General features: G+C 46.0%; 1 protein-coding gene and 1 non-coding gene across 4 annotated transcripts in view; both read left to right on the top strand.

Moving 5' to 3' along the window:
- Positions 1–312: 312 nt before the first annotated feature.
- Positions 313–26,307, top strand: part of LOC106864898 (paxillin) — a 46,553-nt gene continuing 20,558 nt past the window's right edge. Inside the window, exon 1 of one of the 3 annotated variants that reach the window (XM_088175918.1) lies at positions 313–2,047. In XM_088175918.1, coding sequence (XP_088032044.1) covers positions 1,993–2,047 — 55 coding nt within the window. In that variant the 5' untranslated portion in view covers positions 313–1,992. Of the gene's footprint in view, positions 2,048–4,610; positions 4,710–26,307 lie in introns of those variants that run through there. The other 2 variants (XM_088175920.1, XM_088175919.1) reach the window with 2 other exon arrangements.
- Positions 328–468, top strand: LOC106864814 (U4 spliceosomal RNA). Its single transcript, XR_001404514.2, has one exon. It is a non-coding gene; the product is annotated as a U4 spliceosomal RNA (small nuclear RNA).

Genomic DNA, 26,307 nt, shown 5'->3' with positions numbered 1-26,307 from the left:
GCAGGGGCTCACGGCCCGGGGGTGCCCGGGCTCGGTACGGCGGGGATGCGCGGGGCCGGAGGGACCCGCCGCGTTCCGCGCGGGGCTGTCCGCAGTGACGTCACGCCAACTTTGCATATTCCGTCCCAGCAGCCTTCGCGGCTGTACCGGGGGCCCAGAACGGAGGGCAGAACGGGGCGCCCCGGTCCCGGCGGGGCGCGGGGAGCGTGGGCAGCGCGGGGGGCACTGCTGGGAGGGGTGCAGGCAGGAATGGGCGGGCAGAAGGACTCGCCCCGAGCTCGGCAGCAGCCCCGGGGCGAGTGGCGGCGGCGGCGGGGATGACGAGTCAGCTTTGCGCAGTGGCAGTATCGTAGCCAATGAGGTTAATCCGAGGCGCGATTATTGCTAATTGAAAACTTTTCCCAATACCCCGCCATGACGACTTGAAATATAGTCGGCATTGGCAATTTTTGACAGTCTCTACGGAGACTGAATATTCCAGTTAAAAACAGACCAAAAAATCTCTATTTTTAATCGAGTTTTTCCCGGAGCTGTCTGGCGGCTTTCTCATCTGAGGTTGCAGAGATTTATCTTTGGGAGATAGTAAGGGCTTTTCTTTCTGCAGCGCTGCCGGCGTTTGCCGTCGCTAGAAGCACAGTTTAATAAAATGAGGGCGCTCTTACCTAATAAAAAAAGCTCGTCTCTTTTTAGCGCGAAGTTGCTGAGAACGGAATCAGTCAGTGAAAATGGAAGTGGAGGGGCTTAGGTGCTGGAGAAAGGTTTCTGGAGTAGCTCTTGTTAAGCAGGATCCTTAGGAGAGCTCAGCCTCTCAACAGGCAGGGAGGAATCTGGGGGGACTGGAAGTCTGAATCGGGCTTCCCTAGCAGCAGAAGTCCTCTAAAAGCTATTAGGGAACACTTAGTGTAAAGTACTGTAAACTCCATTTTGTGTGCATTTCTTTATTGACATTGCTTGCTTTAAGAAAAAAAAAAAAAAAAGAAAAGACCAAAAGAAAAAGTCTCCTTATTGTCAAAGAAATCACAAACCTTTACTCAGGAAAAAACAGCTGCTGGTGTCAACTCCTATTATATAAGTAAACCCCATCCTTTCCTAATTTGTAGCAACTTAATAGCTAAGCAGCCCCTGCGGAGAGAGACTAATGACCACTGCACACCAGCTCTGCTGAGGCTCCCCTGCAGCTGGGAGCAGCTGCCCTCCGTCACTCTGTATGAGTGAGATGTTCCTTCTGCTGCTGACAGCTTGCCTCTGACGTTCTCTGGATGGGCACAGAATCAGATCCATGTGTGCCATCTGAATGCTCCTGCCCTGCTGGTTAGACCCTGAGCTGGGCAGCTACTTGAAACTTTGGTGGAGTAGAAAACTTAGTAGTGAACATTAGTGTTTCCTCTTAATATTTTTTAAAATTATAATTATTTTTAATAACATTCAGTCATGCTGGGGTATTATACACAACAGTGACCAAGAGTTACAGTGAAACCTCATAGATTGCCTTTGTCCCCTCATTTATTCCTATTGCCAGCAATATAAATTGAAATCAAACCCTGAAACATAGGGATGCCTTTACCCTTTGGCGGAATAATCCGAACTGATAAATAGCAAAGGCATATATAGTTTGCAGTGAGTCATATAATTCAGCTAATTTCTTGATTCTTATAAAATGTGTTGGTAAGTATTGGGTTTATTACTTGATTGTTTCTCATCTTTGCTGCCAGAATTGTCTGTGATGATGCCCTGGTGTGGTGCTTTCGATCTGCATTGCAAAGTCATATCCTACATCTTAGTCAGAAACCAAGTTTGTTCATTTTACTGTAATAGATCCTTTCAACAAGTGTGAAGTTGGACCTCAAATGTGGGAGTTGCATGTTGCCATTTACTGCTATTGCCTGAAGCCTAAAGCTCTGATTGATTTTTTTTTCCTGCATTCACCTGAAGAAAGAGATAAATCCCCTTGCTTGATGTTCGTGTGGCACAGCAAAGAAGGCTCACACTGCAATGAAGGCATTGTCATTGCTCTGCAGTTCCAAGTCACTCTCTGGAAAGTGCACAGGTAAGTTCTAAACATGCCTTACAAGCCAGCATAGCTTTATTTCTCTTCTCTGACATAGATTGCAAATAATGATGCTTTTCTTTGGTGGTATTATGAAATGATCTTGGATCACCTCTGTTTGGCAGCCAGTCTGAAATGACAGGGCAAGGTGGACAGTTAAACCCTCAACTCTGAGGGTCCTGTGTGTGGTCAGTGGGTTAGACTGTCCTTTGAGAGACTTGGTCTGTAACTGGTAAATGACTCTTTGATAAGAGGGAAAGATGCCTTGAGCAAGTACTCTGGACAGTGTGGAGTCAGGAATACTCTGAACACGGATTGTGTGGAGAAAGCCCTAAAGTTCAACCTTTTGTTGATGTTGACTCACTGTCTAACTTCATTTCCAGTTCCCAGCCCTGTTTCCCATCTGCAAATGAGGGTTGTAACTTCTTGTTACACCTTCTGTGAAAGACAAGGGTAAATCATGATGTGTCTCAGCCACAGGGCACAGCATCAGGGGGAGGCCTGTGTTTTTCTAGCAGCAAGCAGATGTTCATGAGTCAGGGAGAGTCCGAGGAAGAGAGCACGTAGATGATGAGGAAACAGGAGTTTAAGGCGTTGGGAAGGACAGGGTGAGCGTTGCTTGGGTGAGTATAGCTTGAACCCGTAGTGCTGAGAAGTTTTTGGCAGCTGGGGTTTTAACCTGCTCCTACTCCTTCAGCTCTCATGGAATGGTTAGAGACTGGCAATTTTAAGTAAGAAATGTGTGAAGAATTCGGTTATGAACAGCACCTGGCTATGAGCAGGTTAGTTTTAAAAGCAGTATGCCTAGAGGATAGTATCACTCATGGGACATCCCTGCCTTCCCACCTCACCAGCCCTTTCAAAGCAGTGCTGAAGGCAAAGCTTTAGAAGCAATGACTTTATTTTTTTTGTTTTTAACACCGAGCAGCACAACCCATTTCTTGTGGGTGCAACCCTAACTGGTACTATGACAGCTTAATTTCAGCCCTGAGACACAACAGAAACTGCTTCCTTGATTTACATTCACTTCCAGACTCCCAAAGGACACCGTAGGAAGCTGAAAATAAAAACTGCATACCAGGCTACAATATGAACAGAGTACAGTAAGCACTTTATTTATGCAGAGGTAAAAATACAACCCAAGTTGAGGCACATGCTTGTCACATGTCGCTGTTACAGACCCCAGGAAAGGACACGTTTCTAATGACCTTAGGTCTGCTCTGTGACCAGTCAGTGCTAGTGGTTTATGCTGCTCCATCTGGGGACATGTATCCTAAAGCTGTCACTGTACAGAGATCTTTGGCATGGATGATAAAGCATTCAATGAAAGTCTTTACTTATATATGTGTTGTATTAGATCTCATATTTTATTTTCTCTTATTTTCTCACAAGTTTTGGATTTGGAGTAAAAGCCGGAATAAATTTCTTGAAGGTTGTTGACTATTCGTAAGCATTGTCCGGAATGAGGGAGGAGATATTTCCCTGCTCCCTAGCAATAATTCCCAATAAGGCATGACTTAACACAGGAAATAATGATGTCCGACTTGTGCTAGCAGAGGAAACTGGGCATGTTTGTGCCTTGAGAGTGAAAAATACAGCGCTGGAGATTGCTCACAGCTGACCTCACGGTCTCTATTTTATGGAAACACTATTTTGTAATCTCAGCTCAACAACAGGACATGTGCTGTTCAGTTCTGGGAACATTCTCTGACTTGGTAGTAATTTTGTAAAAAAAGAGCTACTAGAGTCATGTTTCCTGGATCCTCAGCGGTTCCCACACTGATATTTTTTGGTGTATCTCTCATCAGATTAAGAGGTGAATATTTGGGCTGAGCAACTGCGTTTACTGCCATGTCAACTTGGCTGGAGCACAGTGGGAAACAGTAGCTCTGGTGAGGGCTGAGCTGTGCCGTGGCTCAGACAAAGCGAGGACTTTGCTGCCTTGGAGTGTTGTTTTATAGAGGTTTGAAAGGGAGAGCACGTGGGAAATGATGGTTCAAGATCATCACATGAGAAATCCAGGTGGGCTGTTATGGTTTTTGAGCACAGCAAAGGAGAAGTGGCTGGCTGGTGACTTTCCTTTATGGTGGCCACAGCTTGTGGAAAATTATTCAGGAAAGGTTTCTGCTGCCCAGCTTCTCTGGTAAATCAGCTGAGGCTCTGAAATGTTTGTTTGAAGGTTTTAGGGCACAGCCTTACCCAAGCCCAGCGCGGCTGCATCACTGCCCCGGGAGGACATTCCTCTGGGAAAGGGTCCTGCTCCTCCAGGGAACAGTGCTCGTGTCGCGTTCCTGCTCAGTCTGGGGCGCGCCTGGGGCCGCAGGCGAGCGGGACGGCTCCTCTGCGGCAGGACAGGCTCCGGCCCGGGGACAGAGCCCCGCGGGCGGGTGGCGGCTCTGGGCGCTGCTGCCTCGCCCGGCGTTTCCCGGGGCACTTTCCCGGAACGGGGCCGGGCACCGAGCCCGCGGCCGGGCTGGCGGCTCCCGCGGCGGCCGCCAGGGGGCGGCGCGGGGCGCGCGCGGCGGGGGCGCGCGGGCGGGCGCGCGCGGGGGCGGGCCGGGAAAGTTGCGGGCGCTGGGGCGGCGGCGGCACCGGCGGGGCGGGAGCGGCTCCGGGCACGGCGGCACCGGCACCGGGCACGGCGACACCATGGACGACTTGGGTGAGTTCCGAGCTGCGCGGGCTCCCCGCGGCGGACACCGTCGTCCCGCCGCGCCCCGGGCGGCGGCGGCCGCGGCCCGCCCGGCCACGCTGCGCCCCTCGGGGCCGCGGGGCTCGGGCCGCGCCTGCCGGCGCCCGGGGATTTGCTGCTCCCGGCTCCCCGCGCCGCCGCCCGCACCGGGGCCCGTCGGCTGGGCTGTCCCGGCGCCGCCGCCGCCCGCAGCCAGGGCAGGCGGTGGCTATCCCGGCCGGGAAGGGCGCCCTGCGCTCCTCCTGTGCCCCGAGCAGCGTGGAGCGGACTCGGGTTTCAGCAAACGCCTCCTCCCCTGCCCCGCCGCTGCCTCTCCAGCCTGTTCTCGGGCGAGATCCGAACTTCGCGCGGGTATGGAGTGGGGAGCCCTCGGGGGTGAGCGGAGCCCAGCCGGGCTCGGAGCTCATCCTTGTCCTCCCTCGGCTTCTCCCAGGTGTGCTGCATTATACGTTTTCCCGAAACTGTGTGAGAGAACCCTGGAGAAATGTCAGGGAACTGGTCTCAAGGGAAAGATCTAGAGAATTTGAGTTCCTTTGGTACCAAGCCGGAAAGGGTGTGGATCTGCCAAAATCCCTTGTGCTCTGGGAGGCATTAGGGCGACTGAGTTCCGCTTATGAAACTGATTAAATCAGACACTGGGGAGGGGCTGTGATCCGTTACTTGCATCCTACCTTTAATAGAAACCAGACATTCTGTTGACATATAGTCCAAGAAAATTCCGGGTTTATTCCTTGACCTGGAAGCTCACATTACGGTGCTGACATAAAGCTGGTAGTCACACCTTTAGAAAACAGGCTTTGAATTGGGCTAATGATAAAGCTTACAGGGCAAGGAGTCCATCTGCTGTGTGGCTTTCTGGTGAAAGGTCTGCCCACGAAGGATTCATGCTCGGGGAGTGAAACCCTCAGCTTGAATGAAGTAGCTATTGGTGGAAATAGAAGTAATTTCTACTGCAGCTTCTTCTCATGGTTATTTTTCCTTTAAGTGGAGACAGCTCTGTTTACCTTTTTTCATATCCCTCATTCTGGTTGTCTCTTGGAGATTTGGTGCAAGTTTCTAGCGTGTTCAGGAATGCAGTGCTAGTCGGAACAGGCTTCACCCAGTCCGTGCATTGACTTGATGAGTGGCCCTTCAAGGTGAGCACACAGGTCTGTGTAGGGCCAGTTTAGTGTCTCACCAACATGCTCTTTAGTAAACCACGGGAGCCTCACTGTGCCCACTGTGAGAGCTGCATTCCTGAACAGTAGTAGTGTGACTTCCCAGTTGTTGGAATAGGCTACTACAGTCCCTTAACATTTTTTCTTTCCTCTCTAGGAGAATTAGAGGTGAACTGCAAAGAAATTGTGAAAAAGATCTGAAATTGTGCCTGGTTTGTTCTTCTGAGCTCTAAATTGTATTAGGACAACCAAAAGTTAAAGTTGTGATGTGACTTGGAAAGTAGAACTTTTAGTCTGAGCAACTTGATTTCGTCAAGTCTTAATTACACTGCGTCTGTCTCAATTTTTGTGCAGCCTTTCAGACTGGACAAGATCTAATTAACAGTAATCGGCTGAACAAAAAAAGTGTGACCCTTTCTCTCTCTAAGCTTTTCTGTGGTGTACAGAATTCACGGAAAAGCACACCAGCTGTTTTCCCTCTGTGAATCATTGTTAGCCCCAAAATGGCTCGCTCGCTGCTCTAAAGCCATTCACCTTGGGATGCACACATAATGGAACAGTGCTGTGCTGATAGAACTCCCCTGAAATAAGTCAGACTTTTGAACTCAAGTGAGAGTTGTTTGTTTTTCTTTCCTCATTATCTATGGGTGGATTATCTGAGTTGTGGATTAACTGTGCCATGGATACAGTCTGCACTGGCTCTGTCCAGAGTCAAGCTGGTTAGGCAGGACTTGTTGGTTCAGGCATAGTGCCATGTGCACAAATCTGTTCTGCTTCCAGGGACAGTTTTGGCCCAAAAGGAGTTTGGTATTGATCTGGGACTTGCAGGTTCAGAGTTAATGTCAAGTCAAATCAGCTCAGATACTTTCACACCTCGCTTCTGAATCTGTGTGGTGCAGAAGTGAGCAGTGAGTGAAGGGCCTTGCTGGGCATGAGCCCCTCACAGAGACCATTGGTGTGCCTGTTCTTAACTCCCTGCCTTTATTGAAGATCTCCCTCTTCCTCGACCTGGAGGATTTAATCAGTGTGTACATGTCCACTGTAAAATGGAGGTCCAGAAGTATCTCAGTTGTGTGCTTGGACTGGAGAGGTTATGAAACATGAGAATGGATTTGTCTTGCTTTGGGGATTCATTTGGGGTTGAAAAAAAAATCTTCATTCCCTTTTTACCTCCTCCCCCAGTACTGAAGAAGTTCACACAGGAAACTTCCTGCAGGCTGGAGCTGTGCACGCTGTTCTGGGGGAGCCTCTGTGCACAGGACACACAGTGCTGGGGCTGGATGTAAACTAGAGCAGCCCGTGGTGGGAAGGGGGAGGGAGCAGCTGGCCAGGCTTGTCTGGATTGTCTCCCTCCAGTCTCTCTGAGGAAGTGCATTTTGAGGATGTGCTTGGAGTTGGACAGGAAGTTTGCTGAATGAGTTTGCCATTCTGCAGTGCTATAAATTGGCACAGAGTACCACTTTGTCCTAAAGAGTGAGAATCCTGACTTGGGGCTCTTGCCCCTTTCAGGGAATTGCCATAACACAGCCTGTGCTTCCAGCACACAGGTGACCATCCACACATACTTGCTTCAGACAATCTGAGACACTGAATGAGATGTTGAGTTACTAGTTCTGTGGTGCTGCCTTGTCTAAGTAGTATGAAGGAGCAGATCCATTAGGATCTGCTTATTGCAGAGGAAGAAGCCTAATTTGTATAATGTGTCATGTATTTATGGTGAGAGGAGTGGAAGAGAAACTTTACATTTGCTTTAGTCAGATACTGTTTGATTTTGACTCCAAAAGTTTTTTACAGCCTTTTTCTGAAAGGAGTTATTTGCAAATACTACTGGGAAACCTTTTGGTAACTCCATACAGAGATGGTGTGGCTTTTAGAAGCTTTCATTTGATAAAATTCTCACTTCTCTACTGTGTTTTTTTTTTTTTTTTTTTTTTGTTTGTTTGTTTATTTTTGTTGTGTTTTTGTTTTGTTTTTCCAAAGGCTTCAGGTATTTTTAAACTGTATTTTGCAATCAAAAACAAAACAGCATTCACTAGAGCTTGTAAAAAGTGTTTTGCAAAGAAGTTATGTCTGTTTAATGGGGACATACTTATGGCAGTGTTTTGGGTGTCTGTGTCAACTAGATTGTGAGCTGCTTTGTTTAGGTGTGCTTGCTCACTTCTAGAAGGATTTTTCTTTTGCCTAAGGCTCGTCTAGCAAGTTGGCTTCAAAATTCTGGGTGCATTGTTCAGGGGCACAAGAGATTTTGCTTTACTGGTTGTTTTTCCCTGTTTTAGGAACTCTAGTCCACCCTCTCTTCAGTGCTTAATCCTCTCAAGATTGACTTTAAAGGGAGCAATCTTGTCATTGATTTTTCATGGCAGTGTGGAGGGAGGTGCATGTGTTTCCATCTGTCATCTGTCCTAACATTTGGACGATTGCTGTGCTCTGCAGGGCGGTGCTGTCTGTCCCGCTCCAGAGGGGGATGCTTGCCTGTTTCTGGCTCAATTCCTTTAGTTTGGGAGTCATACGCTGTGGGTTTTGGGCTCACTTGACTAAAAGTTTGCTGTGAAATTGCTCATGGTCAGCTACGCCCAGGAAATGGTATTGGGGGGAAGCACTGGTAAAGTAATTTGGTGCCTTGGCTTTCTACTGGCTCAGATTCCTGAGTCCTTCCTGCCGCTGGGTGAGAAGGCTGTAAACAGAACTAATGCTCTGCACAATGGGGTTCTGACTTGTTTCAGCTCCTTAGCTGTTGTGACCCCTTGTAAAACAGGGACTTCATTGTCCTGAGCAGCCCAGACAGGGAGTCCTCTGCCTCAAGCAGTGTGTGATGCAGAGAGAGGCTTCTTTTCTTGTTGCTCTATTTCCACGGAAAGGCTGGACTCTGTGCTGTCTTTAGCTCCTTTGTCCCTCGCTGGGAGAGGTCAACTTCTCCCAAGTGTTCAGCTGCCCTCCTGGTTAAAACTGATCCTTCGACACCATCTCTGCCACTACGGAAACAAATGGGAAACTTCTCATACATCTTCAACTCTCTCTCCTTTTTCTTTCTTTCCTAGGGAATCACGATACTTCTGTTTCTCTGGACCCCTTTTTCCTCACCTCTTGCCCTTTGAAGTCTATCTATTATATGAAACAAGTTATGGAACTGTAGAAATGACAGCTAAAATTTTAAAAGTCTAGCAGCAGAACAAGCACTAATAATGCACTTTATTTAGATCAGAATTGGTTTTCTGATGTGCTGCTCAGACAGACAGATAAATCCCTTTTATTAAACCTCTGTAACTAGAAGGGGAAAAAAGCCTGTCCATGGCCACAAAACAAATCTGTTTGAATCGAACTGTTGTGTTAGTTGTGATATCCAGAATCTGATGCAGTTTTGGAGACAGCCAGAGCAGATTCTGAATACAGTTGTGTGTGCTAGTGGAAAAATCAGTGTGAGTGAATAGGATCTCTGGTCCCAGTTTCCTGCTCTGGTCTCAGCCTATGCTTCCCTCTTTGTGTACTGATCCCGCGTGTCTCTTTTTGTCTGATGCGGAAGCTGTTAATGAAGATGCTCTTCTGTTCCAGCTGCCTGAAAGTGAGACATTGTCTGTGGGAAGCTTTCTCACGCTGTGATAAGATGATGAGGTTTAGGCAATGAGTTCCTTGCTCACTTCAAGCCTGTCCTAACTAACTGAGGTTTAGTAACAAATCCTGGGAGTACAAGTTATCATGAGTGTTAGGATATTGCATTTTAAAATGGTAAGTAGGGAACTGTCTCATCTATGGCAGAATTACTACATCCAGCAGTGCAGAGTAGAAGCAAGAAGTGGCACCATTTCTTTCCACTTTGGTTGAAGTTGAATAGGTTAGAGAATAAGTTGTGATCTCAAACTGGTTTCAGTTGATTTAACTGTTGTCTGCTGAGATGTTCCCTGTGGCCAACTCCCTTGCTTGTGTCCACAATAACTGTTGGACAGTTAACTGGGTCGGTAAGCTGATTCTTCTCAAAGTCTTTTTGTTACGTGGACAGTGGACTGGGAAGTGAGGCCATCTCTTTCAGCTGTGGGTTATGTTTAATATAGCATAAGGTAACCATTTATCCACAGCCTCAAAAATGTACCCTAACTTAAGGCATGTTGTTTCTCTGTCTGTGAAACAGGGGTAATTACTCCTTACCTGCAAAGTGTGGTTATGTTGGTTGAGATCTTTGTGTTTCTGAAATAGCTTCCAGCTGAAAAGTTTCTTTCAAGCGTTTTTGGTCACCATTGCCTGAAAAGTTTACAGTTGCAAGTTTGAATTAGATTTACAAGTTTTTATTCCTTTCTCAGCCCTGTTGAATGTTCCCTCTCTGCCTTTCTGATTGCTCATCCTTTCTTCACCCCCATTATGACAGGCTGTGAGTAGGGAGAAAAGATTTCCTTTCCCTTCCAAGTTCCCCGCAGTAGTTCTACCCTGGTCTTTCCCTTTACCACAGAATGTCGTGAAGTCATTCAAAGAATGTTGTGTGCTAAAGATATACCATAAAAAAAGGGGATGGGTGATGACTTTCTCATATCAATCTTAGCTATTTTTTGCATTCATGCTCATTCTCTTTGCAAATGGTTCCAGAGCAGCAGCAACCAGCTAGCTGGGGACAGTCTCCCTTGGCTGATGGGTGTTAAAATCCACACTTTCTTTCCTGTGCATGTGTGTTTTTAAATCCCGATGAAGCAAACAAGCTGAAATGGCAACTGGAGTGCTGTGGGACAAGCTTGGTGTTGGTGTTCCGGTTACAGGAACTGGCTCCCTGAGGTTATGTGTTTGTGCTGTGTAGGAGTCTGGTAAACTCTTTTTCTGCTCACACAAATGCAGCTTTTTCTTTTAGCAGACAGTAACTATTTGGAATTTACATGGGAAATTTATCTAAGCAGTTTGAGACAACTGTAAACTGAGGAGCCAAGAGAACTTAGGGCAGGCCACAGGGGGAGGCAGCCTGCATTGTTAGTGCTTGGCTCCTTCTTCTGTGAGCTGGACTGTCTCTACACTGTGAACAAGTTCAGTTCAAGCTATTTAAATGATGATGAGATAGTCTGAAGTTGTCCAGTGCAGCTTGTCGTGCTACTTCTCACCGTGCTCTTACTATCATGTTCACATCTGTGTAGATGGCTCTGCTGGATGAGGTACTGAGTGGCTGGCTGGCAGCATGCAGAGGAGTGTAGCTTGATTTCTTGTGGTTTTTTACTGTTTATTGCATGTGTTTAAACCTCTAACATTTTGCAAATCATTTGAAGAACATCAAAAAAAGTAAATGGCGCTCCAGGGAATAAACCTTCTGAATGCTACTCTGCATGGGGAATTGTGCTTAAATGGCTCAGCTGTAAATCAGCCTGTATGGGGGCTCCAGGAATAAACCAGTCCCATGTTTTTGTCGCAGAACTGAGCTGGCAGACAGAATTAATCCTGTGTGTGCCTAGATGCCTCACAGGATCTTGCTTTATTTCCATTGCTGAAGAGGAAGGTGAACAGAGAATTTCACTTTGTGCTATGGGGAAGTTTGTAGTGGTTCAGGGACTGTGGTTAAGCCGAGTTTTATTAAGAGCAGGAGGTGGTAAAAGAAGCTAGAGGTAGAAAAGGTCATGGGCAAGAGGGCTGTAAATAATTTGCCGTGGATTAGGGATTTAGTATTCCCTTGTTTTATCCTCTTTCGTGGTTCTAAACCAGTTCAGAGCTTCTCTTTGAAAAGGTTTCTTTAGGGTTGAAGGCACTAATTTCAGCTGGGTCAGGCAAAAAAGCCCAAGGCTAACTGCATCTCACTTGAGGTTACTGGTGCCCCATGAGCTGGAATAAGATGATGGCTTGACTGGTCTCTGCTGCTCATCTTGTTTTACCATTAGTTACATCCATTGCGCCCTGTTCCTCAGCACCAGCAGCTGCCTTGGGACTAGATTTGGACTGTTTTTTGTTTTTTTCTGCTAGCAAATGACCCCTTTTGGGCAAAGGTGGTCTCCAAGAGTAGGGTGCCTAGAGTAGTACTTTTGGTTTGAAGCTCCTGTTCATTGTGGTTTTATATGGGAGACTTTTTTTGGGCTGTGTAGGCCTGGTCAGGCAGTGTGACACACAGCTGGAACTATTCTGCCTGGCTGTGAGCAGCTCCAGCAGTCAGACAGGATCCCTGCAGAGAGCTGGAGCTCTGGGGGAGGGAAAGAAATGCCATTTCATCCACGTCATGAAGTCTCTTATCAGTGGCCAACTCAGTGTTGTGAGTGGGTGAGCTGCATTGGCCTGAAGAAGCTGCCTTTTATTTCTCCTGTGAAAGATGAGGAGCTCAGCACCGTCAGTCAGGCTCAGAGCTGTGGAGTGGCTGTGTGGAGTTTGAGATGAATTTTTCAGTCAGGTTCTAATAACTTTAAGCTTGTAGTTTTCAATCTGTCCTGTTTGTGTTTAATCTGAGATTTGCTGCTTGGCTGTCCTGAGCAGTTTGCTTGGGCAGTGCCTCCCAGCTGCTCTGGCGTGCTGCTCCTGGTACTTCTTAACTGCTCAAATCCAGTGCCTCCAACACCTTCTGTTTTGGGGTCATGCTTAAAAGGCTTGCTGTGAGTAAGAGAGAAAATCTGTTAGGTTATCATTAATTTTTCTGCAAGGATTGGTTAAGGGCTTCATTTGCAGGATGCTATTTTCCCGTCAGATGCTGGGGTGAAATAGATCACCATGGTATGGTTGTGGTGATGTGAAACTGGGACCTTCTGGGTTGTCTGGATCTGCTGGAGCCCCCTGATTGTAGTGCTTGGGTCTGGAAAATGCTGCATGTGAGATGGGAGAGCCAGGGGGATGCAAGGAGTTTGGAGCAGTCTGTGGTGTGGTCCTGTCCTTGCAGGGTTAGGAGGCTGCTGGGGAGGAGGGGTTGAAGAAAGGGGTTGGGGGTGGTGCAGGGAGGAAGCTTTATGTAATTCTTGGCTGGCTTTTGAATAATTGTTTTAATGAAATGGAATGCAGTGTATTCAGTACTTGCTTGGCAGAAACATCTTTTTTTTTTTTTTTTTTTTTTTCTGTCTTTGGGTGGGGGGGAAGGAGTTGGAGTTGCTCTATTTTCCAGCTCTTTATACACTCTAGCCTTGGATTTGTCATGAAGATAGAAGTGGAGTATTGTTCTTGGTGAGGGGGCAGTTACACTGCTGTGCACGTGTGGGATGTTGTCTTTGTACACTGGATGTGTAAATGGCAGAGCCTGGTCCCTGGGTTTCTCTGAGGGCTGTGGATGCCAGTGTGGTTTGAGGTGAAGCAGGTTAATTTTAAAGTACCCAACAGTAACGGGATGAAAGTGATGTGAGGAAGTACATGTCCATATAAAATGTGTGTGCATCCAGGTACTTGATAGGAAAATTAATCTCTTCTTCTGTGCCCTAGTTCAGAGCATAGCAAGGAAGAATATGATGAGCTGAGACAAAGAAGTCAACTTAATTTTCAGCAAAGCAGAAATGTGGGCACTGGGAATCTTGACTTCTCTAGACTAGTGCAAAACAGTCTCCAGTTATCTCAGAGGATTGGTGACTTTTATCATAGGACTGTGGAGGGGCAATCAGAGATCATGCTGAAAACCCTTTTTTAGAAAGTAATTTGAAGAAGGATTTATTTCATGTACCTCTGGAAGGGAAGTTTATTCTCATGCTGCTTCTATTTCAGTATTGCTGCCATTTCCATTTTTGGTCAGTGCTGGAGATCGGTCCCTCTTACTCATCTCCACCTCTCAAAAATCTACTTTCTTTTTGGTCTTTGTAATTTTTTTTCTTACTTGTTCTTTTCTGCAGTCAGGAGTTCTCTTGTGAGTAACAGCCTTTGGTTGATAGAATAAAATTTTTCTTTATCAAATAACAACAACAACTTGCGTTCAGGGCACTGAGATGAAGAAGCTGTCGTGTTTAATTGCTTTATTAATACTGCTCTTAGTAAAATATCTTCACTATTTCTCTTGCTGCTGCTGAAACAAGCAAGAGACTTGTGAGTGGTACTTGTGTCTTGATGCCAGATGATAGGTACAATGATGGGTCATCTACCTTCTCACGTAGGAAGAGATAAGAAAGCCTTAAACTTTCTCCAGCTCTTCTCTATCCACTGGCTCCAATGTACTCCAGTTCTAAAAATGTAGATAGTCTAGATTTAACGATTTCCGTTCTTGTAATGGGCCAATGTCATGACATTGTGAAACTCTTGAGCCACATTCTTCTGGCAATACTAAAAAAAGCCAAAACTAAGTCAGAGCTCTGCAGCTGTAGAGTCATCAGCAGTCTCCACCGAATTGCCACCCACATCTCCCAAAGTGGACCAGGGGACCAGTTCCCACATTCATTTCTGAGACATTGTCGTCCTTTCGTTCCCAGAAGCTGCTTTTAAAGTGACAGCTGCTTTAACTGGATTTTTAACCGTGTGCTTCTTGGCCCCTTGTACTCTGTTGTCTTTCAAAGCTGTTGCTTGCCTGCTATCTGCAATAACTTGGGTTATTTTTAAGTTACAGTGTAGTGCTCATCAGACTGAAAGCTTCATTTTAAAACTTTCTACCTATTATAGTTATAAGTAGTACCAAGATCCACATGACTGAAAAATGTGAAATATTTTGTTGTCATTTCCCCCTGCCCTGTTCTGTGAGTTTACATTGTGCTTTTGGCAGTGCTTTGTGTAAAGTCAGTTGTTGATGATGGCTTACACTTTTTGGCTTACAAAGAGTTTGGTGGTGTTTCCAAGTCTGCTCCCACCCTGTTGCAGAGAACCCTTGCAGAAATGAGAACTTCTTAAAAGAAACATCCACCATTTTGAGAGTACTGCCTTAGTAATTGGATTTGTAACAAGCCAGTTAAACCACATATGATATTTGACACAAGTTCCCATTAAAAAAAAGGGAAACAACCCACTTCAGAGTGGCTGGCAGGTCAAGCCGGCAAGTCTTTATTTATATCTCAATATACGAACTTTTTATCTGGGTGAGATTTTATGGGACTGTATCTCCTTATTGACACAGGCTTTTAAAACTTGAGATAAAACTTTTTCAGGGTAGATTTGCATTTGTTGAATGTTCTTTGCATTTATGCTTTTGGGAGCTATGCTTGTTACTTACTGAATGGGAAGTTGCTGAAGCTAATGAAAAGTATACATTTCAAGGACTAAAATTTGTCCAGTCTGCATTCTGATATCCCATTTAAGAGCCTTCAGGACAGGAATGCCTCAATAAGACTGTACTAAATATGGGTATGATTACAGGATCTCTTTAGTGTCCCCATTCTTTATTACTAGAATCCTCTTTTTGCTGGTAGCCAGGGCACTCTACATCTCATTGGCAGAATTTGTGCTTCTAATGCTTTTAATGAATTGAGAATTCTTTTAATGAATTCAGAATTTACACTAGTATTTCAGTCCTTTATTTCATCATCTTTATGTGTGTCTCAAATTTTGTAACTGGCACTTTGCCTAGATGGGTCTATATTCAGATCTGTTTATGCTGCTTGGATAGGATTTCCACAGCTTAAAAGACACTATTTTTTCCCCTCAAGTTCCATGTCTATTATTGCATAACCATGCAAATCCTGTTCTTCCCTTTATTGGTAATAGGGTCCACATGCTTTCCTGTTTCTGCTACTTTTAAAAAGGCAGATAATTAAGTTGGAATGTGCAAGCTCTGAGAGTATTTTGTCTGCGACTGTGTCCAAACCCATTTTTACATAAGCAGATGGAGAGGATCACAGGGATCTTTAGCAATGTTGTTACTGACTCTGGTTACCTGTGTGCTGCTGGGGGGTCTGAGGTGGTGGTCCTGCTGCTGGTTGAGTCAATACAGGGGCTTGCTGCTGCTGAACAGGGAGATGGCTTAACTTTTACTTGTCCTTTCTCCTTCTGTGCTGTCTGGCTGTTTGGACATAGCCCTTCCTGCTGACTGCTCATCTCTTCCCTGACCCAAAAGAAGACAGTCAGCTTTTTTCTACTGGGTGTGTATTCTGTTGGACTGGTTCACAGAGGGGTCTTGTGAGAGCCAGAGCCTGCACAAGTAAGTGGCAGCAGCACATGTCTGGAAGAGGGAGTAAAACCTCTCCATTTTTGGCAGTGGTGAGCTGTTAATTCGCCTTTCTGCATCTTACGAAACTCTATCCTGCACTCCAGGGTGCTCAGTGTCCAGTGGAACTCCTGTGTTCTGATGCACTGTAAACCCTGATGTAACATGTTTTCCTTCCCTACGTGAGTTAGAATCAGCACTTACCAAATTATGATCTCCAAGCTGACAAGTGCTCTACAAGTGTTGTGTCCCCTTGAGAGATCAAACCCACACCCTCCTCATTTCCACCTGAGGGCTCTGGAGCACAAGCACACCAGGATTGCTGCTGCCCAGAGATTTGGAGATCACTGCTGTGTGTTCACAGTATTGTGATTTGCCACTGTTGATTTCACACTAAGCTGCTGCTTAGAAGCTGCTTGGAAGAGTGATCCAGTCTTGGATCAGCATGTATTGTAACCTCAGTGCTGTTTATAACAACTTTCAGTTGTACAAATCTCAACCAAATACCATTGCAGAGCTTAAAAATGTCCTTGTCTACCCTCTTCAGTGGGCACGTAGAGGGTTGCTTGTTGTAGTTGGGTGCTGCACACCTCTGCACTCAAGCCTTGAGCTTCTGTTATCAGAGCTGTGGTTTAAAATCCACAGTATCTCGTTTCCTGCTGGTTCTGTTCCCATCCTTGGACTCTTTTGTCTAGTGGAGATCTCCTTTGTACCAGATTTGTCAGATGTTTGTAGAATGGCAGCGCTGTGTTTTGACCTAGTGCTTGTGGAGTGGCTGAACACTGGTGTAGCAGGAAGGGTCTGGTTCCTCAGATAGCTGGCTTGGCTGAGCCCCTCTTCCTGTAGGACTACAAGGGAGTTGGTATTTTGTCCAGAGGCCTTGGCTCTGGAAATTTTCCCTGAGGGGTCAGTTCAGTGGTGACTTGTTTGGTGTTCATGAATTTTTTTCCTTTTTTTTTTTTTTTTTTTTTTTTTTTTTTTTTTTTTTTTTTTTGGCAGAGGAGAGCAGATTCTGCTGGACTTCTAGAAACTTTCAGAGGGAAGCTAGCAGCAAATGAAAATTCTTATTACATGCATGAGAAGGGTTAACTTAATATTTTGCATGCATAAGGATAAATAAAAGACTAAAAAAGACAATGTATTGGTTACTAGTGTTTTTGGGTTTATTAATTTTCTTTTCTCCATCTAGAATGTTGGTTAAAATCCAGCCCAGGTCAATAGTGAGGTGTTAACTGTTTAGTTATTTGTGTAAAATGTTTACACTCACTCCAGTCTGTTCCTTCCACTAAATTGGCTAGGATGCCATTTCATTCCTGTTTGTACAGAGCAATGTCCTCACTTTAGTCTGAGCCAGCTCTCCTCCCTCCCAGAGACAGTTGGGGCAGGATTGGCCATTTGCTACTGCCTTTGTCTGGGACTTCCTGGAAATGCCTGAGGATGTGTTTGCTGTCAGGCAGAGATCAGAAATAGATCTTGCATAAGAAGAGCCACTCCAGGAGAAGACTCAGAGGCTTTTCTTACCCTCCTTGGAGCCCAAAGCTGTTTCCAATTTCACAGCTGACACACAGGGAGAGAAATGGAAACTCTCTTACTTGTGCAGATAGTTGTTGTGATCTTTTACAGGGCTAGCTATAATTGCCTGTTGAACACCAGTCAATTTGCTCCCAAAAGGAGAGGATTCTGACAAAAGACTTGGTGGCAGGTGAAGCTCAGAGCAGACTGCGGATTCAGGCTGAGAAATTCCGACTTAAATATGTTTAGTAAAGGCCTGAGAGTCAGATTTGCTTTCTATTCTGATGTAATATGGACTTGCCATGTTATGTTGGGCTGTTCAGGGCTGCATCTCAGTTCTCCATTTCTGAAAGGTACATTTCTTCTGTGCTGTCAAGGAAAGTATGAATGTTAGGCTGAGGATTCTGATTTGTGGGCCTCATTGGGATTGAGATGCAGTGGCTGCAGACTTTACTGCCTGCAGTTGCTGCAGGCCACAGCCAGTTCTATCAATAGAAAATGGAATACGTGGAGATTTAGATATAGGGTGTGGAGCTGTGACAGCTATGACTGAAAAATGTGGCTGAAAAAGGCTTCCATGTGATCAGTAACTTGTGGGTGGGAACATCATCTGAGGAGAGTGGTACTTTAGTAATGGAGGTCAGGAACTGGAGTACTGGGTAAGGCTGAGTATGTTTTAGGTGTCACCTTGTGATCCTTCTCTTGTGCAATTTCCAACTTCTCTGTCCAGGGAAGCACAGCCCAGCTTTGTGCTCTTCAGCATTGTGCAAACGTTGAGGTCAGTTCAGCTTTTGCACGAGCTGTGTCATAGGATGTGCTGCAGCTGTGATGTACAAACTCTTGACAAACTTTTCCTCATTCTCCTGAAGACGTTCATGGAGCAGTGGAAGAAGTTTTTGTGCTTATCCAGCTTTGGAAATTATTTTCTGTTATTCAGGACTCAGACAGCCCAGTGAATCTAGGTAGAAAGGAATCACACAAAGGATTATTTTCTGTTTTAGCTTCACACAGCCATGAATCTCTGGAGGTATTGAAGGCTTGTGTAGCTGGGTCGGGCGTTCTCAGGAGCCTTTGGTAGCTGTGAAACTGAAAATGTTTGTTTCGTAAGGAACATAGAACATAGATTCAGTTTTTAGGCAGCCAGTCTTAGCATTAGGATTTTTTTTTTCTTGACGTGAGCTGTTTGCTGCTCTGCACTATAAACAGAAGGAAGTAAATATGAGATGTCTCTTTTCACTTCAGGTGTGGAGAAAACCATGCCATAAAAAAAGGAGATGCTGTATGTGGCAGGAAATAACCTTTCCCTCCCCTCCCACCCCCTGATCTAGCACTTCTGGAAACGAGAAATAAATTGGAGGACACACCTTTGGGAGGGAGCAGCCTCTGAAAGTAGCTGTCACAGCGTCACTCCTTAGTTCGAGTGCTCCTCTTGGAGGCAATAGGTGCAGAATACAACAGCCAGCCTTGCTGGGTTTGTATGGCCTTGCTTTCCTCTATGCTGTCCTGAAATCTTCAGTGCCAGTAAGAGTTTGTTCTTCCTGGTGTTTCTGTTGCCAGCTTTTGAATGTGGTAGGCAAGGCAGTGGAGTAGAGAGCTGAGGTGAATTTGAAGAACTTCAAAAGGCTACGCTTGGTTTTAGCAGCTTTTTGCCTGAAAACAAAACAAAGTATTCAAACCATATTTTCTTTCTCTGGAGCATTTTCCCTTCTGATGGAGAAGGGGCTTACAGTACAAATCACTTTCAGTGTGAGGATACTCAGTACACACTTGTGACATATTGAGGAATATTTATCTCTGACCACAAAAGCAGTTATGTACCTTGTGGTACTTCCATTATCTCAGCCATCTAATGAACTGTTCTGAGACAGTGGAAATGGGATCAAAGTTTTGATCAGGAAGTTGGAGAAAGCAGAATAACTACATATTTCTCTTTTGTAGGTAGTGGTTCGTTTCTCTTACCTAGATTGAGCTGGAGTCTGGTTTAGTGTTCAGAGAGCTAAGCGGAAAAATTCTGGTCCTACGGGAAAATCATTTGTGGTTCCTTCACACAACTTGGACTGTAGGCCAGGGAGTGCTGTGGATTTGTATTGTTTCATCCAGGAAACTGTGCTGACTCAATCTTTAAAGCACTTGTGGTGTCTGTCAGCCAGCATGCTGAGTTGGTGATCCCATGCCCTGTGGAACTAGTTAAGATTAGGTTACCTCCCTGCCAGCTTGGTGATGTGAATGGAGCCAGCAGCCAAAGGATTTCCCAGCCTGTTGCATCCAAGATGACAAGAGGTGGATCTGAGGTGCTCCCTCCAGGAATGGGGCTGTGACTCCCAGGGATTGCTGGTGTCAAGCTGCAAACTGGTCAGCTGGTTTTGCTACGGTGTCATTGTGCCCTTGAGAGCCTTGCAGCTGCTGGGCTGCACAGGAGCCTGCTGACTCCTCGTGATGCTGCCCAGTGCTCCAGCACCCTCAGCCTGCAGGCAGGTACACCACTGCAGGTCTGGGTGTCACAGAACTGTGGTCACTTGCAAGGAAATGGTTTGGGCAGGTCCAGAGTGGTGGCATTCATGTTTTTTCAGCACACGCACACACAAAGAGCCCTCCTGCCCATCAGAGGGTTCTGGTGGAAGGTCTGAGCTCACATGATGGCTTCTGTTAGATTTTTGTAGCATACAGAGTTGGCTTATCTTCAGTTTTATGGTCAGAAGTCTCTGTCAAAAGCTCACTCTTCAGCTCAGCAGCACAAATGAGAGCATGAGTGTGTGCAGCCCTGGGGACTGAGCCGTGTCACAATTCTGGGGCTGAATAGCCAAGATAAAATATCAGCATAGGCTCAGGTGAAAGAGGCAGGTAATGGTGAGGGATGTCTCCAGAATAAGGAGCATTTCAGTTTGAGCTGTCTGCTGATTGCATCTTTTCAGGCTGCCCTTTTATCTGGTCTGCATCTGAGCTGCACATGAATGATGGGAATCTGAAAGGAGGGTAGGTGATTTCTTTCAACTAATGGCAGGATGGGCTGGATTTACAATTTGTGTTCTGGCCTGAGTTTTGAAGGTGGAAATGTTCTATTTCCATTTAAAGCAGAAATTTTATTCACTTACTTGACCAAGAGCTCAATTCTGTCATTGGTTTTTTTAATACATTTTCTAAAAGCTGCTTAAGTCATAGAGTGGCTGAATCTGTATTTTCAAGAAACCTAACGAGTTTATCTTAAAAAACAAAACCAACACCTCAGCGAACTTTTATTGGATTAGTTTAGAAAGTGTCTGGTGATCAGCAGGGCAAGTTCCAGGAACAGCCTGGGTTTGCATGCTGGGGAAGGGAGGTTCCCTGGGCCTTTCCCTTACACTGGCAGTGTGTGATGGTGTCAGCTCTGCTGGAACTACAGCCAGAGCACTCCAGGGGTTTGGAATTCATCCCCAAATGTGCAGTGAGTAGTTACTGATAAACAGTTCCTGCAATTCCTTCACACAGGCTGTATTTGCACACTTTTACAACCCCAGGCTTGGGGTGGTAGTAGTGTCTGTTAGTTGTGACCAGTTAGTTGGCCACAAGCTCTGGAATAAACTCTGCAGCTTGGCTCTCAGTGGTTGGGAAAGGAAGCCACAGTCATTGCTGCAGCTGCTCATGCAGACCACATCTCACACTGCAGTGTCTTGTCTTTGTTTAGACATTTGCTGATAGTGGTCAGAGCTGGGTGCATGGGCTGCTGTACTGGGCCGGGCTCACTGGTTTGGCTGTCAGTACTCCAGTTATGGCACAGAAAGGATTCACGGTGGCTGCCACCACCACCTGGTTCTGACAGCAGTTCTGGCTGCCACGGGATGAATCCTTGCTCAGCTTGTCTCTGCAGCCTGGGGTAGCCAGGCAATAACTGCTGCTGGGAGGCTGCCCTTGTTGTTAAGCTTTTCAGGAGCACCCACTCAAGTTTGTAAATTGGTGCTACAAATGCAAAGTTTAGCTAATTTTAAGGGGCAATTTTGGTCTGAAAGGAGGGAGAAGCTTCAAAATTGTAATGGCTGTTGTCTTTACTGTAATTTACCATCTCACATATTGATATTAGTTTGGACATTCTTTTTGTTAAGTAGTGACACAAGGCAAAACTTGCACCAATACCTTGATTGTGAGGAAGCACAAGGCTTTGAACATTAGTACACTAAAGAAAGAGCTGAATGATTTTGCTGACCATGCAATCTGAACTTTATCTAGGCAGGTCTGGGCAATGTGAAGTAAAAATCCCAGTGGCTGCTCTATACTGATACTTCAGCAATTGTTGGGTCTGGAAAATGACTTATCTTTTGTGCCCTGAATTTTTTGTATCTTAAATAACAGTCTGCCCCTGCTTCATGAGAAAGCTGAGAGTTTTTATGTGTCCTGTGTTCTAACCATTTTCTTGACATATTGGTTAAATTTTGGAAAACTTTTAAATGTCATCTCCTCAAAATGCTTTACACAGTAAGCCAAGCTATTTTACATGCTTTCTATATATGTGAACTGGAGAACTTGAGGATTTTAAGAGAATCTAATTGCACTTTGAATTTTTAAGGTGTCATTTTGAATGTAGTCTTTGTATTTTATTGCTTTTGTAGTCTCTTATCTTTTTGAGTTTAAAAGCATTTATTAGAATATAATGCCTTAAGAACCTGTTAATAAATGTCTTTTACCTGGAAGTCAATGCCTACCTTTACCTGTTCATGATTTTCCTATTTCTGATAAGGCTCTTCCATTTTGCTGAGAAAAATCAATATGGAAATTCCTGCCATCAGTCTGGGGCTCCCCACACCTTCTGCAGTCAAACTCCAGGGCAGTGGGAAGTCTTAGCAAGGCTCCAGCAAGTCTTCTTCATGCAGATCTTGTAGAGCACTGCAAATATTTCTTTTGAAAGGCTCTTTAATAGGATAAATATACCCAGGCTCCCCATTCCTCTGCAGTTACTCACAACGTAAAACTGTCGTGCCAGGGATTGGGTTACTGCCTTGAGCTGTCTCCCTGTATGTGAGCTGGAGCTGCATTTACTCCTGGAGGTGGAGGGGGGAGAAGACTTATTTGAACCTAATGAGATTTTTAAGGTTTGCATTCAGGGATTTTGCAAAGAGGTGGCTCAGATGAGGCTTCAGTTCTGGAGATGCAATTCACTTCCCCTCATTCTCTTAGGGACAGCAAAAATCAAGGATTTGATTTCAGCATCTTGCAGGTATTAAGAAAGAAGAGCTGGAGAATGATGTGTGATTCTGCCAAGGAGAGGTCTGCAATTCATCTGATGCTGAGTGAGACATGATTAGCATGTAAAGTCCATGTCCTCACTGAGAGCTGCCCTTAGGGGTATCTTGATTTTTATTCTATTTGCCAGTCCTCTAGGAATCCTCTGCTGCCTAAACCAGGAAAACTTGCAACTGTTCTATTTATTTGGGTATATAGAGGCAGAGGGGAGAATAGAGATGGTGGAGATACCTGTTCTGTGCAGCTGCAGCAGAGGAAATTCTGTAGTTTGTGCTCAGACATCTCATCCTGATTCCCCTGTGTGCTGTCTGGGCTGTCAGGGACATGTGGCACCGGAGATGCTGGGGGAGATGGGACTGATTCTGTGGCTGAATGCATTTCTTCTGTGTGCTGGCTGGAAGAGGATTCCTGTCCCCAGTGCTACTCACTTTCCAGATGTCCCATACGAGAAGCAGAGCTACAGGCAGCTTGTGGTTTGATACATGTGCAGATGTGGCTTTCAGCTGTTGAAAATGAAAGGCTGATATCTGAGGCATTGCTTTAGTTATGCTTCCATTTCCTCCCCAGCAGTAGATGAGATGTGGAAGAAAATTGACCACCATCCTTTTGATCTACTCACTATACTGATAATGCTGTGATTTGCTGTGTCAGCATGGCTTAATAATCCTCAGTTGCTGAGAGAGATGAACTGCATATGGAAATCCTTTCTCCAGAGGAAAGCAAATTTAGATTTCTCTAAATCGCCTCATTTAAAGAAAGATAAATTCTAAACTGCTTATGAATTGTGGAAAATTATTTGCTGCTAGAGGAAAAATTAACATTGAATAGCTGCTTGATGTCAGTTGGCAAATGTGAATTTGTCTATGCCTTGTCATGTAGGTTTTTTCAGAACTAGTCCATGATGTGTTCTGCTTCACTGTGTCACCTTAATCCAAGAGCATTTTTGAGATGCACAGGAAAGAGAAGTGAACAGAATATGCTTTGATATGCATGGGAAGTATATATATAAATATATACTTTTGTTTTTAGTGACTTTACTCTGCCTATTTAAGGGGTTTGAGTGCAGCTCAAATTCCTAGAAAGGAGTGTTGATGTATGCACCGGTACAAAGGGGCCCCGGTGTTACCCGTTGCTGGTGCAGACTGTAGAGCAGTGCTGTGATCCTTAGGCTGGTGTTACTGCTCTGTCAGGCAGACCCGGGCTGTGGGAAGCTGAAGAATGTGCCCCTGGCTGCACAGAGGCCGATGGTGCTGCAGGATGCTGCTCTGCAGCCAGCGAGTGCTGACACGCAGCGATGCCGGAGGAGCTGCCTTGGAGCCCCTGGAATGCTGGAGCTGTGGGCTGGGGAGATAGCACAGGAATGTGCACCATAGAACTTGCTCTTTTCAGTGCAGCTTGAACTGGTAAATGGGGCTTAGCCTAAGAATTTGTCCTGCTCTTCCATCTTGCTACTTTGGTGGTAGAAGGGAAATTTTTGAGTGGTTTGATGCATTGGATGTCACTGTGAGAGTTCTTGGCCTGAGCTGTTGAAATGACCAGCAGAGCTTTGGCTTTTGCTGGGAATTACCTTGAAGCAATGCAGTTGGTATTAAAGGGCCGCTTTTACATGTCTAACTAATGTGCAGAGTGGTGTGGAGGATCTGTAGACCAGAATCCCAAGGACTTCTTAGTTAATGATCTTTGGCAAAATGGAAGAAAGAGAGAGAGAGGAGCAAACTAATGTCCCTGGACCTCCAGGTGTTTTGGAATGCTTTATAGTGGTAAAGGTGTCAAATGTGCTATCAACCTGTCCCTCCCTCCTCCACAGGAAAATCCGTGTAGAAAACCCATTTGAATGCAAACAGCAATGTCCTCCCATACTGGGGAGGATGTGGTTTGAGTAGCCCTCAGGCCTAAATGTGATTTCAATCGAGTGTGTAATTTTTGGGTTGCCCAGTGGAGGGGAGGAAGACTCTGTCCTTCTGTTTCACGTTTTCACACAGCTTTACCAGGTGGTTGGCCAGGTTTCCTGAGCCTGTGCAGGACCAGCACAAGCTGAGGTGCTCAGTGAGGTAGGGTTTTACTGGCTGTGTAACTGCTCCAGAGTAGCCATGATAAGCAGGAGTGTCTAGGTCGGTGATGTTTTAGCAGCTATCCCTTTTGCACCCTCCTGAGCAGCACCCTGCTAAAAGAGTGGAAGATACAGATTTCTACATGGACAGCCCATGCATAGCTGAGCCCTATCGAGTCTTTGGAAACTGGAGTGATTCTGTGCCATGCACATGTCTGTGAGTTGACATTGTGTCTATGGGTTGTGTTAGTTGCTTGTTGTAGTGCTGAGAGTGGAGAAAGGGGTGATCCTGGGGAGGAGAATAGTTTGAAGGTCCATTGTAACTTTGTCTGGTTTACTTTACTGCTACAAAATGGTTAAATCTATTCTCTAGGGATAACTAAATCTACGATCCTCATCCTTGGGAGGTTGTGCCTCCCGGAGCTGTGTCTGTGGCGTTCCAGAGAGTATTTGGGGCAGCGGTGAGGCTGTGGTGAGGTCAGTGTGTGTGGTTGTTTCCGGAGCACTGGGCGGTAGCTGCTGTGAAGATGCGCGGCTCCGTGGGGAGGGGCAGCACACGTGGCACCGCCGAGGGTTTCTGTGTGCCTGGAACAGGGACAGGTTCCCGGCTCTGTGAAGGCACTGCCAGGCTGGGCACTGCCGTGGGTTTCGTCGCTCTGTCCCTGTGAGGGTGTTGGTGGTGCCCTCTGATGGATGGTGCCGTGGGCACCGGCCCGAGTCACTGCCAGTGACCCACTCCAGCTGATTCCTACGGCTTGTGGGGAATAACCGGCTGATGCACACGTCCTGCAGCACTGTCCCTCAGGAGTCACCTTGGGCAGGAACACTTCATTACCCAGTAAATTGATAGAGACTTTAATATTTCTATTTAAGCATTTAATATTCCATTTAAGGAGTGGCCACTGTAGTGAACTCAGTGCTGTGACGAGAGGTGCAGCACTGCAGAAGGCACAGCATCCCTGTCACAGTGCATCAGGTTACAGATGCTGGTCTCTTTTGCAAAAGAGAGAGCGATGCATCTTTTTCCCTTTAAAAATCTGCCTTCTTTCCCTTCATCTCTTATCTCACATTGTCTTCTGGTAGTTGCACAAATCCTAAATGAATGCAGGGTTCATTGGGATCTCGTGGGATGAAGTGCTTCATGGAAAACAGAATGTTAATCCTTTTGGTTAATTTTTGGTTGAGTTTTGAATAATAACCTCAAGTCACGCTCTGGACTGTAGAACTCCTTGGGCTGACCTCCAAGGGAGGAACCTGCAGCCCGTGCCTGTGGACTGGGGAGTCGCTTCCCTCTGGCAGGGTGATGTCCGTGAGGTGGGACGGTGCCAGTGCCGCTCTCACCCTGCCCTCGCCGGGGACCTGCTGCTGCTGGGCCCTTTAAACGGGCGCAATTTCCCATTTCAGCAGAGTTTCAGGGAGCTGTGGTTGCTGATGGGTGGATCCGGGAACAGCCACGGGGAGGGACGCGAATGGGGAAACCTTCCCTCTGCGGTGGCTGTGAGCTTGGAGCGGCGGGGGCGCAGGGAAGGGAGGACAGGGGATTGCAGGACTTGGGGGCGAGCAAGCACAAGAAGTCCTTTCGCACCGGGAAACCGGGGTGCGAGCACCTTTCCTGTCCCGCCGGCTCGGGGTGGTGCCTTCGTGCAGCTGCTTCGATAT

The sequence above is a fragment of the Sturnus vulgaris genome, chromosome 19 (assembly GCF_052056855.1).
Source record: "Sturnus vulgaris isolate bStuVul1 chromosome 19, bStuVul1.hap1, whole genome shotgun sequence".
Taxonomy (NCBI): Eukaryota; Metazoa; Chordata; class Aves; order Passeriformes; family Sturnidae; genus Sturnus; species Sturnus vulgaris.
This window is presented reverse-complemented; position numbering and strand designations above follow the sequence as displayed.